Here is a 20,682-nt window from a genome sequence, read left to right on the forward strand (position 1 = left end):
GTGACCTAGTTTATATTTCTACTAACCAAATACCGATTCGATTATGTATATTTGTATCATTATACTTATGAATGCTATAAAAATATTAGTCATATTTGTAAGCAAATTAATGAAAACGAAATATCAATTAATAATCATAAGCCATAAATTTGTGAAATTAAAATTTTTAATCAAATATAAAACACCAAAATTTAATTTTTCCTGAAATCAAAAATAAAAAGTGATTTAGATAAATTTTAACTGTTAAATCGAAGAAAATAGGATCAATAAATGTAATTTAAATCATCAAAAAAATATATGAATACGAAATCAAATATATATGCTATATAATAATAGGTATCCCATATTGTATTTAAATAATCATTTGTGATGGGAATCTTTGTGAGCTTCCTTCATGTGATCAGAGTATCTGCAACAATAAAATAATATTTAAAATAAAACATTAATAAATAATCGTATATATTGTTTAAAAATAAATATTTAAAACTTGGCAGCCCAATCCACCGATGCTTCTCTATGACAATTTTCAATTTTGGCCAGTTGATATAAAACCTAATGCAAAATGATGAAAGATAATTTGCAAAGTAATAATTGTGTAAGTTAGTTTATTCAGTATAAATATAAAACAAGTGTGTAAAATACCAATTTGATTATAATTTAAAATTTTAAATATTTTTACCCTCAAGTGGGCATGTATAAAATTTAGATGTTAAATATTTATTATGCAACCTCAAAGTCCCTGCGGTCATAAAATATTTTATATTTGAACAAAACGTTTCTTGTAGGGCTGACGCCACTGAATGCAGGGTTGGGCATTAACGCGAATATTTGTATTTAAAATACTAAATACCTTTTTGTATTTATTTGAATATATTAGAAAGTATTTAGTATTTTAAATACTAAAAAAGTATTCTTGTATTTATTATGATTTCACGATTTTCAGACGAATACATATACAAATATTTTTAAAAATTGAATTATAAAGTATAACTCCACATTATTTAAATATTAAAATTGTGAACAGCGTTAACGAAAAAATTAACATCTTTCATTTTAAATCCTATTTTATTTTTAAAATGAGTATTACTGAAACGAAAACAAACGTTTTCTTGAAGACGAGGAGGATATAGTAAATGAAGAAAAGGAACATAGCTATTATGTTTATAAGATATTTTTGCAGGGATTCCGCTACAACATCAAGATCCTCTAAATGTAATGACATTAAGGATGGAAATTTTCAAAATATCATCAAAATCAATAATATAAGGCAAGCTAAATGTAAGATCTGCTTAACTAAAAATCAAATCAAAATCACAAATGAAGGGATTTCACTCTCTAGCTATTTATTGTATGCTCTGTAAAATTGTGATATTAACTATATATTTGCAATTTTAACATAATTTCTGTGATTAGCTACTGCTACAACAATAATATATTTATAATATTTATATTGCTGGAGATAAATATAATTGAAATTCGATATGATGATATTCAAATAATTATTAGAATTTTAGAAAATGTTAATAATAAAAATATTACTAAAGTAAAAAAATTGATAGTGGCAGGCGCGTACGCAGGAATTTGGTCCCCAAAATAGAAATTTGAATTTTTTGAGCCTTAACACAAAAAGTTTCTTAGGAATAATTGCATTTTGTATGTTATATATTTACAATGTAAAATACAATCTTCGTTGTGATAGAGCTAATTTTTCAATTATCTCATCCTTGCTTGTCGTCAAATGCCTATGAATTTTCAAAAGATCCAAACCTTTCAATCTACTTTCAGATGTTGTACTTCTTGGTATGTTTTTCAGAGACCTGCAGGCCCGGTCCCCGGGCCGGAGAGTATTTTTATTTTTTTAAATATACCCGGGCCGGGCCCGAATTTTTTTCAAAAAAACACCTAAGCCGGGCCTGAATTATTTAAAAAAAACACCCAATCCGGGCTGTATTTTTTAAAACAGCCTATATTTGAAATCGTTATTATTTAGCTATAAAAATCAAGAATAAATATAATTTATTTTAAAAAAATCCGGGCCAGGCCTGAAAATTTTATTTAAAAAAAGCCAAGCCGGGCCTGAAATTTTTTTAAAAAGCCGAGTCTGGCCTAAAAATTTTAAGCCGGGCCGGGCCTGAAAATTTTTAAAAAAAACCCCAAGCCGGGCCGTAAAAAATCTTTAAAAAAAATCCGGGCCGTGCCCTGCAAATGGTACTTCTGCAGGCCTCTGTTATTCTTCTTAAAAAAGAGAATGTTCTCTCATTAGTTTACTAATGGGAAGAGTTTATAAACCCTTTTAATACATTGGGAATTTAATCTAAAATGTGTTTGAAATAATGCAGAGCATCCATAGCATTTTTTGGGACTATATCAACCATAGTTAATCTTATAAACATAGTTATTCAGCTAGAAAGCATCATAAGATACTTTAACATCCTTTATAATAAAAATCTAACAAATATTTTTTTTTCTATCACCATCTGAAAAAGGTTGGGAAGGCTTTTGTAGAAGTAATATTTGCAGATTAGTAAGTGCTGCATGATGAATTAAAAATTCATTTACTTGGGTTATAATTGTATCTGTATTTAAGATATACTCTTCTACTGATCCTATATTAATGTTTTAACGATGAGCTTGCCTTGCTACAAGTCGAGCAAATATTAAACACGTATAGCTCTGCTTTTGACTCAACAATAAAATATGAAATTCTTCATCAACATTCGCCCTAATTTCCTTGAGTTCTGATAAAATGCTCTCCACTATTCTCATCTTCTTAATCAAGTCAATGTCATGTTTTTGAAAAGTATACTTAAAATAGTTGTATAATTAAATAATACATTCTAATGAGAAATAAAATTTGGAGTAAGCATTGAATCCAATAATTTTCTTGCTTCTGAGGAAATATTTCTTTCAGGCCATTGTGATATTTCAGTAATAGCAAATAATTGGCTCTTCTAACTCCTTAAAAGCTGTTACTGCTTGATGGCAGAGACTCTATCTCGTTGGACAAGGTTGCAATTTCTTTTTCCCTGTTGGACAAGAAGTTTCAGAAATAATTATTTATTGACTAGAAATTTGAAAATGGTAGATAAATATTACGCCACTAAAAATTTGAAAATAATAAGTAAATATTACGTCGGAAAACTTGGAATCGAAATTAATTGATAAAATAACTTAGTAGATGAATGTGATAATAAATGTAATATAATTAATATTAACAAATATAAATTAATATAAACAATAATATTTTTAAAAAATATATCCAGCATCTGCATTTTTTGGCAAGGGGGGAGGGTGGATTTGCCCCAAGCCCCCCCCCCCCCCACTCGCTGCGTACGCCAATGGATAGTGGTACTATAAAAATCGATTTGCAAAAAGTATTTATTAATTGTACAGAAAGTTTTAGACAAAGTATTTGTATTTTAAATACTTTTTTGAAAATGTTTTGTAGATAATTTATTTAAAATACATCTTTTTTTAAAACGTATTTGTATTTATATTCGAAAAATTTTTGAAAATTTACCAATCCTGTCTATATGCACCAAATTTTAATCGAAATTCCTCAAAATTATATAGAAAGATTTAATGGCGTAATTCTTTGAGATAAGATTAAATGATATTTAAATTTTCAATACAATATACAAAATATTTTTATAGTGTATCACCATGAAATGTATGTTAAGTACGATGATATATTTTGTATTGTTATATAGTGCTAAAATTTAACTTACCATAAACACTAAACAGTGTAAAATTATCATATAAATAAAGGCGAAAATTCTTGCAGTTCTATTGGAAACCATCCTTGTAGCCATAAAATATATCATCTTTTCGGGAGGGTTAAGATTATTCAGCTTTCTTTGCTTTTCCTATATAATGATAAATTCATGTTTAAAATTATATTATGAAATGTATATTGTTAACTATTATTAGCTTCTTAAATAAATTATTAATATATTAAATAAGTTAAAATAAATGAGTTAGGTTACAAATAATCAATAATAATTTTAAGGGTATTACAATTAAATAAATATATTGTATACTATAAATTTAAAATTTAAAATATAGGATAAATAAGATTAACAAGGAAGAGAAAAAATATAACCTTCATATTGAAATCCCTAAATGGATCTAGTCTACTTTCGTATCTATCTGCGTAAGTTGTCTCAACTTGACTGCGCTTCGAAGATCTGGGAGACATAGACCTGTATATAGTTGTCAATTAAAAAATAAAAAGTTATTAGAAATTAAATTTCTTAAACCTTGTAAAATTAAGATTAATTAATTAATTATGTATACATCTATATTACAATTTAATATAATCGTGTCGAAAGATAATAAATATCTATGAAATATATAGTACTAAAAATTAGAGATAATAAGCCCTGCCTGCAATATATTTGGATTGGGATGGGTCGGTCTTAAATTTTGAAAAAGCGTCAATATTTCTTATTTGTTTGTAGAAGGATCAAAAACTCGATCATGCTCAGTGTAAAATTATGTTGAATTTTTTAAATATTAAATAAATTGGGGCCGGGCTGGATGGGAAATAATTTTCATTTTGGGTCGGGATTTTCGGACAAATAATTTATCGATTAACCCCAACAAAAAATGGCCATTGCTTTAGTATATTATCATTTGAAGTAATGATAATTTATTTGTTAAATTCAAATCGATAGTAAATATATTTACAAAACCAATTAACCACATTATTATTTATACAAATACTATTTTGCAATTTGATAAAAATAGAAATAAGCCCATAATCTAAATTTTACGCAGCAGGAAAGAGGAGAATTTTTTATCAAAAACGACGCATATTTATGGAACATTTGTTTCAAATAAAATTTATTATTGGCCGAATTCATTTAATTTGTAAAATATTATGCATAACATACCTTTCTCTTAAATTAACGTATGCCGATGGATCAGCTCCTTGTAGTAATAAATTTCTTTGGGAAGCTAAGCTACTAGATGTCGTATTAGAATAACTCTGCATAAATCGAATTTTTTCGTAGAGCATTAGATTATCATTTTTGTATTGGTCAAGTTCCAATTTCGTAACATGGAGCTTCTTTTTAAGGTCAGCATTTTCCTAATATAATAAATGCAAGTACATTAAGTGAGAAGAATGTTGATTCATGACTTTATACAAAGTGTTTATAACAATTATTTATCCAATAATTCCATGACATATCGACTGAAATAGCCTGATTCAGACGACCATTTTTATAAAGGATATATGGCATGAAAATTAAGTAGATTGTATTTTTATATAAATCAAAATTTTAATGCTCTAGCACATATGGATTTTCAAAGTTAGATGAGAACCTTTTCTTCTTTTAACGAATTTCAAATTACTCAAATAATTTTCTAAAGTAACAAATTATATATCATTTTGTAGCTCCCAAAATTCTCCTTAAGAAAATGCAAAAATTATTTAAACAAATATCTTTAGTGTCTTGTATTTTCAGTAAAACAAAAAAGGATTATTTTGTGAAGAGCCTAATATGAAACAATACAACTCTCCAAAAATGTTTATTACCAATATGTTTAAATATGAGTAAAAATATTAATGAAGAAAGTTTTTATAATCTAAATTAAAAAAATCAACTATGAAGGGAGTTTAAAACGATGGAACTCGTCAAATATGTTTAATATCAATATATTTAATATCTAAGTAAAAATATAAATGGATGGAAAAAATAAGAATTCAATTAGATTATAGGAATAAACTAATTATAGAGGGCGCTATAATCAAAAATAATTATAATATATTTTTTTTATTGGGGTATAAAAAAATGTATATTTTAAAAAATTTCTAGTATAGATACTAAATAAAATTTAAATTCTTATTTTTTCCATTAATATTTTTACTTAAATATATAGATATATTGGTAATAAACACATTTCATAAGTTTCATCGTTTTAAATGAAGTATTTTCAAAATAAATTATGTTTTACCGGAAATACAGCGACACAGATATTTTTAAAATAATTTTTGCATTTTCTTAAGGAAAATTTTAAGGCTATAAAATCTGCTACTTAGACCAAATGTATCTGAGATTCTTTAAAAGAGGAAAATGCACTAATCGAACTTTGAAGGCCTAACTTGAGATATATTTTAGCTAGAGCATTAAAATTTTGATTTATACAAAATAAACTATCTATTTAACCATTATACCATGTTTCATAAATTTTTAAAATGGTCGCTCGAATCACTGGATTTGACAATCATAAATATATTACACAAATTAGCTTTTTGTAATCACGAATAACATTCCCATTAAATGTTTATATCACAAATTTAAATATTTTGCATAAAAAAATCAAAATGAAATAAAATAATTTTTGTCATTATAAATATATAATTAAGTAGTTATAATAACCTACCCCTTCTAGCTCTTTATTCCTTGTTTTAAATCGTTCCCTTTGACTGGAGACAATAGGCAACAGTGAATCAGCGTTGTTAGACGTGATAGATTCCATCGACGAATACTCTTAAATGGTCATGAGTTAAAAAATATATTTATCTTGACTATTTAAAGGTAACATAAGTTATAACGATTCTCAGGGCACCATACATTTATCATGCTAAATGCGTTAAAAGTTATAACCGAAAACTATGTGTTTATATTGTAAGAGAGGATCAAAAGTAAAGGCAAGAAAAGCGGAAACCTTATATAAACAGTACTCTAAAGTGATACTATATTATACTGAAGAAAAAGTAAGTTGATTATAAAAAAATATGGCTTATTTGATTATTAAATTTTATAATGAATATACTAGGATATCCTATTTGAGAGGTTGCAGATTTTAAAACTTCGGTAGATGATGGGGATGCTGGTTGGCCCTGAAATATGTTTTTTTAAGTTAAATTTATCACGTAAATTTTTATATTTTATTTTAAATTTAAAATAAGAACCCATATAGCTAGCTAAATATTCGAAACTCATTTCAGAAAAAAACTCCCATTGATTAATTTTATATTATTTTTTTTTAAAAGATTGAGTTAAAGTGGGAAAATATCGAAGACAATGAAATAATAATCGAAATGATTAAAAACTTCGCCATCTCCTCTATAGCCAATTGTCATGGACTCCAAAGCTAATAGGTCCTTCTCCAATTTTTCGATCAACGAATTTCGTTCGCTTAATAGTTTTTCTTTTTCGATATTATCATTCGAGATTCTATCGTATTTCTCTAGTTAAAAATATAATCATTTTTATTTATCATTAGAAAATAGAATGGATGATTTTGAATTTATCATGAATTTGTAGTTAAATAAAATTATCATAATTTTAAATAACTGCTATGAGCATATCGATATGAATAGAAACGCATGTAAATCAAAAACACTGCAATTAATTTTGCATTAGCCTTTACTAAGCTATAAACCTGTCTACAACTTATATACTTTATAATTTATTAGGACTATTTATTTTTTTTAATGTTGATTTTATTTCATTTATTTTTAAATCATAAAAATAACGTTTTTTTTTAATCTTCATAAATATTTTATTAAATATTAATTTAACTTTTTTTCGTAAAAGTTTATTATAAAAAAAATAATATGTGATGACCATTTATATAAAAATTAGAATGTAACATAATTTTCAATTGATTTTTTTATGTAATGAATGTAGAATTTCGGACTAAAAATAATATAATTATAATTATATAATATAAATTTAAATGTAAATATTATGTAATTTCACAATTATAATTCATTCATTTTGTAGATGAACGAATGTTTACGTATGTTAAACAAAAAATATCGGGTTGATAATATTGAATATAAATTTTTTTTTATAGAACTAAAGGACATCATTTGGGTGACAATATTATATATAAAAAAAATTATGAGCAGTATAAGTTATAAAAATAATAGTATAAATATATATATAATTAAATAATATGTGATATATATTTGGCAATTTGTGAGAAAAATTTAATTCAGGCTATTTAAAAAAGATTTATAAATTACCTATCATTGATAAATTTGTAAAGAAACTATTCCTATATCATATTTACAAGTTTAAAAAAAAATTAAATCAAATACTGATGAAGGCTATAAGGAATAGAAAAATAATATATAAAAAAATTGTGATTAGATGTTTTATTAGATTTAGGGTTGGGTGGAGTGTTTTGTTTGTTTATGAAATATAACATTTAAAAAAATATATAATATAAAAAAAATATGTATGGTGTGGTAATGTTAATCATATTTTCTGAAAGAAAGTGTAAAAAAAAATTAATTTTAAATATAAAACTGTTAAAAAAAACAAAAAGTCTGTGGGGAGTGTTTATAAGTAATGTTATTGGTCCCTTAATACCTTGTAACAAATGTAGAGGAACAAGTATGGAAAACCTTAAATTTGAAAAATAAGGCAATCACCCTGTAAACAACTCTTGAATTTTAATTAAACAACAGAAATATCAAAGCATCATTTAGCACAATTTTGCTTTCAATCATTTCCCTTAGTCTCCCATACATAAAAAAAGGGTTTGTAAAAAAAAATTTGCATTGAGCCCTTTCCATAAATATTTTTTTTTGTTCTAATAAAGATTTATATTAGGTTATATTGTTAAAGGATCTTTGATAAGTTGGTGTGCAAATCTTTTTTTAAAAAATTTTTCTTGGATTGTGATACATAAATTAATTCTAATTTTGGTCTTGTTAAATCGAAAAATATTTTTAAAATTCCTAAATGCATGCCGAAAAATCTATAATAATAAATTTAAGAATATATATAAATTATTAGTGAAACTAAAAATTAATAAAATATGAATAATTGATTTTATTAATTTTGATTAGAATAAAATTTTAAAAAGGCATTGTATTGTGTAGTTATAATATAATAAAGTATAATGAATGTAATTTATTATGTATAAATAAGAAATGTAAGAAAAATTAAAAAAATATTGGCCTCTTTAAAAATGAAGATCGTTTGTAAATAAATAATATATACAATTTAATAAAGATTCTTTCATCATAAAATGGTTTTAAAATAATTGGGTGTTTTGTTGCGAATGATTTAGCTTGTTGACGTAGAATCTTTTCGATAGGAGCTCGGTAAATAAAATAAAAATGAGATGGCTAAAATTCCCAAGATTTGGATAGAATTTCATCCGACGATGCAAGTTTGTGTTTTAGCCTTTCGATGTTGGATATTCGCGTCCAATTACCTTCGTTATTGGAATCGGTGTCTTCATGAAAAAATTTGTAAAAGAAACGATCGTTGACGACGGCATGATTGTTTTTGGGTTTCTTCAAAAATAAAATTTAATGTGAGAAAATATTAAAATATTGGTGTACGTGTGCAAATATTTTTATAATTGTCAAGATATTTCCTAACAAAACTAAGATGTACAAATAAAAAAAGCGATCTCTTAATATAAATAAGTAATTAAGTACTAAGGCTGTGTCCTGGTTTGAATTATTTTAGATACTTATTGCTGTAAAGTCTAGGCTACACAACTTTTGAACTAGGACACCCTATTTTAGTTTGTTTTAAGTGTTTAGTGGCAATGTTTTGTCTCTTACTTTTTAGGCTGTTTAGTCGAAACTATATAGCTGGCTAAACAGCCGGCTGTTTGGAAACAAGTCGAAGATAACTTATTCTTGTGTTTAGTCTAAACGAAATAGCTTTTGAACTAGGGCACCCTATTTTGGTTTGTTTTAAGTGTTTAAGTCGAACCAGGACATACCCTAAGGCTAACTCTTTTCCTTCTCGTTATTTTATACATTTTAATGAGAACAAATTAATACCTAAAACAAATTATCGCATTAAGAAATTTAATGTCTAATACCTTTATACTATGATCCCTATAATAATTCATCATTCCGTCCTCTCTACACTGGTAGTTCTCGCTGCTTTCGATCACTCGAAATCCATTCCTCACCGATCCAGGTAAATCATAGTTCAAATCGGTAGTCCTATTTTCTTCCTGTTCGTCCTGCGACAAGCAATTGCCGTTATTGATAGGATGATTTGAGTTATTGTTATCATTTTGTTCGTCAGAGAAGGTTTTCAATTTGGCTTTGCTGTCATCCAAAACATCAGTTTTGTCATTGGTGAAGACGGCATGGTGCTGGATACCTTTATCGTTATTTTCAACCTTGAGAGGAGTTGTTTTCTTTCTTTTGTGGGCTCCAACGTTGATATGCCCGCTCTTCTTATCTTTGTTACCGTATAATGACTGTGCGTCTGGCGACGTAATTAGACTATCTATTTCGTTAATGGCAGAGGATTTCGCGCCGATACTATCGGATCTTAGGCAATCAAGATCTGCAAGAAAGGAAGGGGAAGGAGTCGACGAATTAAGATGATTCGAGCCTTTGCCAACTTTGTCATCGTAATCCGATGACAATGACGAAGAGCGAGAAATTTCGCTTTGATCAAAGTCGTGATCCGATTCAATGGCTCTTCTTTCTTCATTTTTTCCTTCTATACAACCAACTTGGTCATAATCTATGTAAGATTCATCATTTTTGTTATTTGAGCCATTTCTGTCACTATATTCATCATTTATTTTGAAGCCATCATCATGAATGGATGATCTATCAAGTTTTGTTTCGATAGTGGGTTGAGCGATGTGTGGGGAAGATGTGCCAAAGAGACAAATTTGACCAGCATTATTTATATCCACTTGTTTTTCTTCCCTCCCGTATTCGTTGAGATCCTCTTTGAATTCAAAAGAATCGTTATAGGGTACAGAAAGAGATTGAGAACGTCTGGAATGGTTAGCTATTAATGTAGGATTGTTTGAGTGACTATAGCTATGATTGATAGGAAGAGTGGCATTTCCGTGGTCACGATAGGCTGAATGATTATATTTAAAAATAAATATTAGAGATCCAGCCTACCAATAATTTTAAAAAAGGTTTTCAACCTGGCCCAAAAATATTTTACATAGACTGCTAGGCTAAATTTTTCATTTTAATTGAATTATTCTGTTTTTTGTTTTCGCCTTATCCTGTCAACCAATCTTTGTGTAATTTTAGTTATATAAAAAGAATAACTCAGAAGTTTTATAACCAGATTGTCAGAAATATTAAATCAGATTTTTAAAGTTAAAAACGTGCTCAACAAATTATTTTTTCATCTTCCAACTTTATAAAAAATAATTTATTTAAAAATGTAAAAAAATGAATAAATTTAGAGCAATTTTATAAGATACTACACAAATTACCTGATGATGCACATTGCTGGTAACATTATATAAATAACTTAAATATAAATTTACAATTACCCTCATATTTACTTTTCTTTTTTTGTTTCCATGTTTTTAGCTTTTCGATATTTGATGAATCGCTCAGCCAAAAATGCATACGAATGAATGGCTCCCGTCCTTTGAGACTGAGCATATGCCAAGGTTTGGGCTTGGATAGTAATTCGCTAACGGAACCCTTGAATTTTATAAATATAGATATTTTATGAACCAACCTTCAGTATTCTTAATTTTTTTTTAAAAAAAATTCTCATTAGCGGAACTGTATTAATTAAGAAATTATGTTTATAATTTCATGATAATACATATATATGTGTAATATTGATTATTAATTATATTACCGAGTAAAGGTTAGCTACCTAACACCTATATATATTCATTATCCTTTTATTTTGTATGTATCCTTGCTTTAATTTTATGCTTGTCATGGAAATTATTCTTAAAACCCTGCGACCTTATTACACTATACCAAGATCTTTCTTAGTTGCCTTTTCATTCTGGCCCATTTCAGTTGCTGTGATCAAGTCTAGCACAAACTGAAATGTTAGAGTTTTTTATTTGCATATTCCAATGGATATTTAGCCTGAAGATCTATTTCGAGACCTAAAAGATCTATGCCCACAACCAATTGTCAATTAGGCGGCTCTCAATTTAGGTCAGCGTAAAATAACATGCAGTTAATTTTATTCTACTGGCGAACTCAATTGGTTCATAATTGATTAAAAGTATGCCACACGCCAAGACCAATACGGTCATAAATATAGATAAGATGGAAAAATTTCTAGTAAATGGATCGATCAAGCGTTGGCTTCAATTATAGGATGCAACAAGATTAAAAAACTAGACCCCTGGAACAGGGGAATAAGGACCTGTTCATCATGAGTTTTAGCGCTGAGGGCATTGACATTCTCGAAAAAAATAAGTACCTAAATTTGACAGATTAAAAAGTATTTGTTATTTTTGAACCAAATGGAACAATTTTTGGAAGCCGATTAGACTTTGTAAGGTTATTTATAGATCTTCTCGCTAAAAATTCATTGGCATTGGCTGCGAATAAAAACCGTTAACATTTCAAACTGTGTTAGACTTGGCACATCGACTGAAATGGCAAGAATGAAATGACAACTAAGAAGGATCTAGTTAATAGTGTAATAAGGCCGCAGGGTTGTAAGAATAATTTTCATGACAAACATAAAATAGCTAGTTCACAAGAGCATAAGAGAGATAATAATATTCATGAGGCCTAACTGAAAGTTTTATAATCGTATGTGTAATAATTTTTCTGGCTGGCATGAAAATTATCCATGCTCAGCTGAAGATAAAATTTGCTCTAAGTGCCAAAGAACCGGCATATATCGGAATTTAAATTCAGTAAAACAAGACTTTCCTTGAAGAGATTCGATAAATAATCTTTGAAGATGTGGATCAAATAAAAGGGCAAAGATTAGAATCAAAATAAATGGGCCTACTGTCACGTTCGACTATGATATAGGAGCAGACACCTCTATTATAGCTGACATTTGGTCGAAAATCGGCCAACCATTCATTTCCCCACCAACTCATTATCAGCCTATGGGGATATGCCTTTGGATTCAATAGGTGAAGCCGTTGTCCAAGTTGGGAAGTAAATTCATAAATTATCAGTGATTATAATAAATTCGAATGACTTATCCCTGTTTGGACTTGGCATTTTGTTTTGAGTTACCGAGATAGGTAAACATACCAGGTTATCAAAACGAATGGGACTCCAGTGGGCCATTCAAAACCAATGGTATCAAAAATATGTCAACCGATGCTCCCTCCGTGAGCCACAAGATGTCACTAATGGAAGACTCATTAGAACTGTTGTTAGATAAACAGTTCAAAATCGTTTCTGATGATAAATCGGGGTTGATATGTAATTTGGCGGTCCGTCTCCAGTTAATAGATACGGCTTTCCAAAATAATTTCCAGTACTTCGAGTGCCTATCTCACTACGCGAATCGATTAAACTAGATTGCGTTTTAGCTGCGGAGATCTGGAGCAAATCGATTCCTAGACACCTATGGTGCCATGGTCAACCCCAACAGTAAATGTCAGGAAAAACAATGGCGAGATTCGTCTTTGCGCAGATTTCAAGGTTAGTTTAATTCCCAATCAATTATATAATCATCATGTTATTCCAATGTTGGATGACTTACTGGTATAGATTGGGGGAAACAGATTTACAGTTATAAATTTAAAGAACGCGTTCTACAAATGGCCGAGGAGCCAGAGTTCCAAAAATATATGGTTTCTACACATAAGGAATATTTTCGATACCGAAGGAGGCCTTTTGGGCTCTCTCGCGCCAACAATTTTCCAGCTTCATGAACAATGTTTTAAAGAACTACCAGATGACTGAAGTGTATCTGGATGATGTAATTATGTCGGGCAGAAACGAAGCCGAACATCTAACTAACCTAAAAATAGTACTAAATAGGCTGCAAGTATTATATAAATTTTCATTTTTAGGTGTCCTTATCAAATAGAATGGGGTATTGGGGTACATCCAAGAAAAGCAATCCAGGCTAATCCTAATTTCACGAATGTTTATCCATTACGTCATTTCTTGATGTTGTCGCGTGTCATGAACGGTTCATTACCAATTTTCATAGTAAGGTAGCAGTGTTACACCGATTAACTAGCGTAAAAGTACCATATACAAATCTTCGGAAGTAAATAAAATTATGGAATTTTTCTATTCCGATAGCAGTGCCCTCGTTTTCTTATCAATAGAATCATACTGTTTTCTAGACTTCAATACGTCCGAAAATCAAATGCAATGGGTCATTTCAAAATCAATGGTAATATCTTGGTTAACGTTGCATAATAATAGGGATACAAGCGTTCATTAGCGATTCGTAGCATCAATTTAGAGGATAAGAAGGTGTCAGAGAAAAACTTGCGCAAGAACTTGATAGTTACAAGGTTCGATTATGACGAGTCACGCCACATTGAACAAGGTTAGAGAGGTTTTGATTGAACGAGAGAAGAGTATCTATAATTTTACTTATCGAGAAGAATTAATGGTAGACAGAGGAATAGTCGAGAGGGATAGTAGGCTGACAATCCCAACTAAACTAAGGAATGCAGTGTTGAAGACACTATATAAAGGATCCCTCGATGAAATCTATTTTTCTGTTGTGTTGTTGGTGGACTAAATGTAATGAGGACATCGAACGATATATAAAGCGGTGTATTGGGTGTCAGAAAAATCGACTAAATGTCATGGAGTTCCCCTTATATTCAAGGAATATTACTAAAGAGCAATGGGAGCGTCTACATCTAGATTTCGAAGAACCTGTTGACTCTCTATATTGGTTGGTAGAAATTATTTCATATTGAAAATGGATGGAGGTAGACCCGACCAGAAGCACATCTGCGAAGGAATTATAATGAGGTTATGTGATTTGCTCTTTTTGGTGTGCCGAACCGAATGGCCCTCAATGTATTTCTATAGAATCTTAGCGATATTGTGAGAAAAACCATATTTGCCATTCGTTCAACGCCGTACCACCCGAAGGCAAATAGGCAGGCTGAACGAACCATTCGAACCTTGAAAGGAAGGTATAATGCAACTCGAAAATTAATCAATGACCTACAAGAGGCAATGACTTAGAAAGTAGCAGCGTATACGCTTGGAGAACATGGTTCGACAGGTAGGTCCACAGCCAAGATTATATTCGGTTGTCAGAAAAGAACTAGTTTAGATTGGGTTAAACCTAAGGTAGAAAATGAGATAAATTTAATGATAAACAGAGTCGGGAGCACGATCCACATTCCAGTATTAGGGAATTTGACCTTGGTCAACATTTATGGATAAGGAACAAACCACCTAGGGCTGGAGAGATGGAATAGTTCAAGATCGGAAGGGGTTATATGGGTTATATTCATATATAATAGGGATTCCTAAACGCATACTGCGAAAACATGCAGACTAGTTATGTGAACGTGTGGTAGCAGGTAACATGGAACTGGTGATGGAGGGCAGATCAGATGGAGTGCGACGAGACGCCAAGACAATGGCAGCTAAATTAATGATAGAATAGATATAGGCGTTTCTCTCAAATAATGAAGGGTAGATGTGCATTTATAATTTTAAATTACATATATAAATAATATTGATATAGAAAATATATATATGAATATAATGTAATATATTATTCATATATTATAAATTAGTATATTACTTAATTATATGTTTTATAATGATTATATATATGCATTAATAATATAATAACAGGTAAAGGTTAGAATCCTAACACTCATAAATACATTTATTATCCTTTTATTTTGTATGTCTTCGTGCTCTAATTGTATGGTTGAATGTGAATAATCCCAGATTTTTTGTGGGTGCGATTCATCCGGTGCATCTATCTTGTACCTTCATTACATTCGATTTATTTAACTACTTAACATCATGGTATAAAGTTATTTGCTCAGTATTTCCAACCAACAGAATCTACTCATTTAACATAGATATATAGTAATTTAAAACAAAATTTGTCACAAAATGCATTACTATAATCTAAAAGCAATATAGGAACTCACCTGCGAAAGCCCTAAGACCGACTCGCCAAAAACCTTCTGCCCTATATTGTAATTGACCAATATCTCCTTGACTCTAAGGGTTAACGCTAGTGTATCTAAGTTTCCAGAAACGGCCGTTATCTCGAGAAGATTAGAAGAAGACGGTGTAAAGATGGGGGCAATCGGATTTGAGTTATTGGGTTGTTGACTTTTATGAGTTATCGTTGTAGTTTTACCATTTTGACCCGAAGTCTTGAGAGATGACACGGAAGTTTTAGAGTTGCCTTTTACGTTGTTCGAATTGCAAACAGGTAAATGGTAGTTACTATTAGGAATTAACGTTTCATAATTCTCTTTAATTAAATTATGAGGCTTGATTGGGACGGTGCCATATGATGCATCATCTATGTCGGGATTACTGACAGCAATTGAATCGTTACAATGATTACTATTTACATTTTCGTTCATTTGATGAAAATCATCTATTTCCCTTTTTATGATGGTGGGTCCTTCGTTGGACGGAGATTGAGTTTGTGAAGGTATTTTAACTTAAATTATATAATGAGGATAAATAATTATAGGATATATTTAAATTCTATAAATTACATTTTAAATGTATATGTGTAAGAAGTAAGAGTTAATACTTTTATTTTCTGAAAATGCGAGGGTAGATAAGGAAGAATGACTTGAATCATCTTGTTCCATTTCTTGATACTCTTTTATTATATCGTTATTATTATTTGAATCCATTAAACTTTCGACTTTAATATTATCACTGTGGTTATTATCTGTTTAAAGATTAAAACTTTTATATATTTTTTTTAAATGTAAAAATAATATATAGTTTAAAAAATAAATATTTTCTTCTTAAAGGTTTTTCACAACCTATGACTTTTCATATTATGATACTTACTTTGGATTCCCTTTTTGATCCGTATGATATGAGAAAAAAATTTTTTAATTTCCAAAATACATTTAAAAGGTTCATTTTTCTTACCTTTGATGGAGTCTACTGTGGTATCGGTACCGTGTTGATGTTTATCAATTGGCAATTTATCCGAGGGCATTGATGTGTGAGAAGTCATTGGAGGAGGTGTGGTGTTGAAACGTTGTTCCTCCAGAAATAGTTGCATTCTTATGAAAGGTTCTTTGCCCTTTTGGGTGAGAAGGGACCAAGGTTTAGGCCTGGCTAACAAATCGCTTACCGAACCCTGAGATAAACCTTTTATAATTATATACTTGAGATATAAATCTGGCTTTTAATATATAACTGGAAGAAAAAAAAACCGAATTATAGGTTGCAAAAAATTATTTAGTCATTTATTTTAAAATTAGGCCTAATAATGAGTTATTTTATTATTATTCGATCTGTATTTTGTAAACACGAGTATTCGGTTGGAGCCTATTTATGATATATAAGATGCTACTTTAAAAAAAATTTACAATCAAAATCTTATTGTAAGATAGATATGACATGATTAAACACAAAATATAAAGAACAAACCTAGTACCATCTCTCCAAACACTCTTTGACTGATAGAAAATTTAGCTAAATATTCTTTGACCCCCTTAACTATATCATCGGTATTTGGTTGCTTTTGATTAAAATTTTTATTCTTTTCATTTGAATCCATTTTCAATTCGTTATTTTGACCATTTAACCGTATTGGTTGTTTAGGAGGGAAAGATAACTGTGTTTGAAGTTTTTTAACACAAACTTTAGTTTCTTGTAAATTGGCAGCCTGTGGAGATGATATAGAGTTGGTGATTGACTGGATGTAATTTAGCGGATTAACTGTATTGGTAAGAGAAATATCGTTAGATATGCTTTGAATATTATTCGTATAATTAGACGTAAGGGTTTGCTCCGAATCCTCGACATCGCGGCGAAAATTGCAAGGAGGAAATACGTTATTTTTCTGATAAATATTATTAAAACGTTAATTAAGTTTATATGGATCAACATTTATTAAATATTGTTACAAAATATTGATCAAAATAAATTATATACGTCATATTTCTTTTTGGTCAAATTCAATGGACTAGAGCAAACTGGAGATCGCATTTCTTCGTAAAATGAATCGGTATAGAAATGATCTGATTTTTTTGAATATTAAGAACTTATATAAAAATTAGTGTTTATTAAATATGGTCATAATATAATAAAATTTGGCTTAATTTAACAATTTGAGTTTAAGAAAATGTTATGAAATTTTAGAGCACTATTTACAAATTCGATTTATTTTTTAAAAAAGTGGGAAACGTTGAAACATTGTATACATAAGATTTTTGGAAATCGAAAAATAAAAAATGAGCAAATTGCAAATTTGACATGATATAATATAATAAATTTATGAAAGCGTTAAAATTCCTATCATAATTAAATGTTGAAATAAGTACGTGTATAAAAATTTTAAAAGTATTCGCTTTGACTAACTTTTCATCTTTTTAACAAAGTGCTCTTTGTACCCTCCCATATCATCCTCACAACTTTCCTCTTCTATTTTACGTTTCGCGAGCTCATAGTTTTGATCCCATTCTTCAAAATGAGCTTTAGACGGACATTCGGTATTATCGGAACCATTTGATGTTACAAGTTTGGCCTGATTTTCGTAGTACCTTTCAACGAGCCCGTAATATTGGCGAGAATAAGCTGCCAAAGCCATCATGGCTTTTTTCTTGTCAAAAGGATGATCCTTGAAATCATAGTCTAAATCCTCGGATCCGTTAGTATGTGTAGAAAAGAAAGGATTGCCATCCAAAAAGTTGTTCACGTTATTCTGGCCCTTGGAGTGGTAAGCAGTCATCATTTTTAATATCATGGTGGCTCCATCCAAATCGTAATTTGTTGATGTATCGTTAATACTTTTCTGTTCGTTGATTTTTTGGTTGGGCGTTGAAAGCAGAGGGGATGAAGTTTGAAAATAATCCAACCAAAGTTTTCTGAGAGTGTTTGTGTTGTACATAAGATGATGGTTGTGGGATAGGTCGGAAGGCGATGACAATATGTTTAAATCTTCAGTGTTTGAATGCGGGGATGCGCGAATCGATTGGTATATCTATTGGTAAAAAAGAGGTAATGAATAAAGTTGGGCATATGAGTTTTTATAAATTATTCTCTAATTTTATTCCTTTTCTTATATAGGCATAAGTTTAAAGTTGTATATACTTTCATATCCAGGGGCATATCTTGTTCATGCATTTCATTCATAATTTCCCTATCATTGTCATCGAAAATCAGCTCGGATTTGATTCTATTTTCTAAAGTTTCATTAATTTTTTGATCATTATAATTGTGGCTAGATGAATAAGAAATATTAGGAGATGCACTATTAATAAGATTTAGGGGTTTTATATCCTCGCTCAAAGGGGAATTATCGACTGTCTTCATAGCTTTTTGAGCCTTCGAAAGTATATCAGCTATTTTTTCTTTTGTTTGCTTGTCTTCCTTTTTCAAGTTGGAAGGATTATTCGTAATTTCTTTGGCTGAAGTTTTGTATTTTTTTTAAATATTTAATTTATTAAATAATAATAATCGAATATAAGGCACAAATCATTTAGGTTCTTAGTAAATTATAATTTATAAAAAATATATCAGTGTGAACGCTATCATTGTAGTACGGGAACATAATTAAATATATACTCAAGGTCAACAAGCTAGCTCATTTAACTATCGAAGAAATATGTTCGCAGCTATAAAATAAAACTAACGATAAAATCTTAGTGGACGATCACCGATTAATTCATAGTCAACATGATGATATATAATCATTTTATATATATACCTCTCTTTGGTGCCAATGATTTAAGAGCGAGTATAGCTGTCTGATCACTAACCCAGGCGTGCATTTTTCTGTATGACTCTCTTCCTTTACCGGAAAGCCTTTCCCATGGTTTAGGTTTCGACAACAATTCGCTCACGGTACCTTGTGACAAGCCTAAAAATTTTTTTAATATAATATACATTTTCCCTTATTCAAATTTAGTATAAAAATCATTATATCATTTTTTTGAATACACGAATTAAAATTAAATAAAGTAGATTGATATTCCTAATCATATGAATAAATTGTAAATTTAACGGACATTCCAAATAAAGTTTGACACTTTTTGTTAAATTTTAAAATAGGCTAATATATTGTGTAATATAATTAATATCATAAACTTGCACCGGTCAAAATTTTAGGCCCGGCCTACATTAAAATTTTTTTTATTATCAACAGCATGGAATTTCCAAAATCCCGATATTTTAAAATAATTTTGAAAAAATTGGTTTAGGGAAGTTGAGAATATGAAATAAATTAATAAAAAAGCTGCATTATATGATTTTACAACTGATTAAAGGAGTATTATTTTTTAAATAAATTTTTTTATAATCGGCCCTGTTCATTTGTAAATTTTATTATATTATTTTTAGATTATTTCGATAATTTCCTAAAAAAAATTATGACGCGCAGGAAATGCAGGTATCTGATAAATTTAATATTAATTAAAAACAAGTCATAAAAGTAGGAAAATAAAATAAAATTACCCAAAATGTATTTCGCGAAAACTCTTTGTCCGATTTGATTAAAACAGAGAGCCTCCCTTACCTTTTTGGCGATTTCTTCCGTATTAGGTAGTAGTCTACTCATATTTGTAACGTTGGTGCAATCTTCTTTGCATTTATTCTGGGTTTGATTTGGAGCTAATGGAATATCATTAATTAAGGATTTTGATTGTGAACAAAGTAATTTGGAATCGCTTTTGGCGTCGTTCAAATTATCGTTATGATTATTATTGCATGTAAAAGAGCAAGAAAAGCTATTCCGACTTTCGTCTTGTTCGTAATCAACTAATTCTATTTTGGGGTCTCCGCTATGTAACAAAAATAACATAAAATGATGTATCAAAATGTAA

General features: G+C 29.4%; 1 protein-coding gene across 1 annotated transcript in view; it reads right to left on the bottom strand.

Moving 5' to 3' along the window:
• Positions 1-333: 333 nt before the first annotated feature.
• LOC135924358 (uncharacterized) overlaps positions 334-20,682 on the bottom strand; it is a 71,885-nt gene continuing 51,536 nt past the window's right edge. Inside the window, exons 11-31 of the mRNA XM_065459415.1 lie at positions 20,315-20,640; positions 19,569-19,721; positions 18,953-19,269; positions 18,221-18,842; positions 17,795-17,880; positions 17,288-17,702; positions 16,781-17,005; positions 16,428-16,571; positions 15,805-16,331; positions 11,254-11,410; positions 9,811-10,823; positions 9,100-9,268; positions 8,060-8,068; positions 7,064-7,200; positions 6,784-6,850; positions 6,391-6,497; positions 4,896-5,092; positions 4,103-4,202; positions 3,729-3,866; positions 488-552; positions 334-409 (exon numbers count right to left, since the gene is read on the bottom strand). Coding sequence (XP_065315487.1) covers positions 361-409; positions 488-552; positions 3,729-3,866; positions 4,103-4,202; positions 4,896-5,092; positions 6,391-6,497; positions 6,784-6,850; positions 7,064-7,200; positions 8,060-8,068; positions 9,100-9,268; positions 9,811-10,823; positions 11,254-11,410; positions 15,805-16,331; positions 16,428-16,571; positions 16,781-17,005; positions 17,288-17,702; positions 17,795-17,880; positions 18,221-18,842; positions 18,953-19,269; positions 19,569-19,721; positions 20,315-20,640 — 5,023 coding nt within the window. The 3' untranslated portion in view covers positions 334-360. The remainder of the gene's footprint in view (positions 410-487; positions 553-3,728; positions 3,867-4,102; positions 4,203-4,895; positions 5,093-6,390; positions 6,498-6,783; positions 6,851-7,063; positions 7,201-8,059; positions 8,069-9,099; positions 9,269-9,810; positions 10,824-11,253; positions 11,411-15,804; positions 16,332-16,427; positions 16,572-16,780; positions 17,006-17,287; positions 17,703-17,794; positions 17,881-18,220; positions 18,843-18,952; positions 19,270-19,568; positions 19,722-20,314; positions 20,641-20,682) is intronic.

This window comes from Gordionus sp. m RMFG-2023, chromosome 2, assembly GCF_954871325.1.
Source record: "Gordionus sp. m RMFG-2023 chromosome 2, tfGorSpeb1-WG-v2, whole genome shotgun sequence".
Classification (NCBI taxonomy): Eukaryota; Metazoa; Nematomorpha; class Gordioida; order Chordodea; family Parachordodidae; genus Gordionus; species Gordionus sp. m RMFG-2023.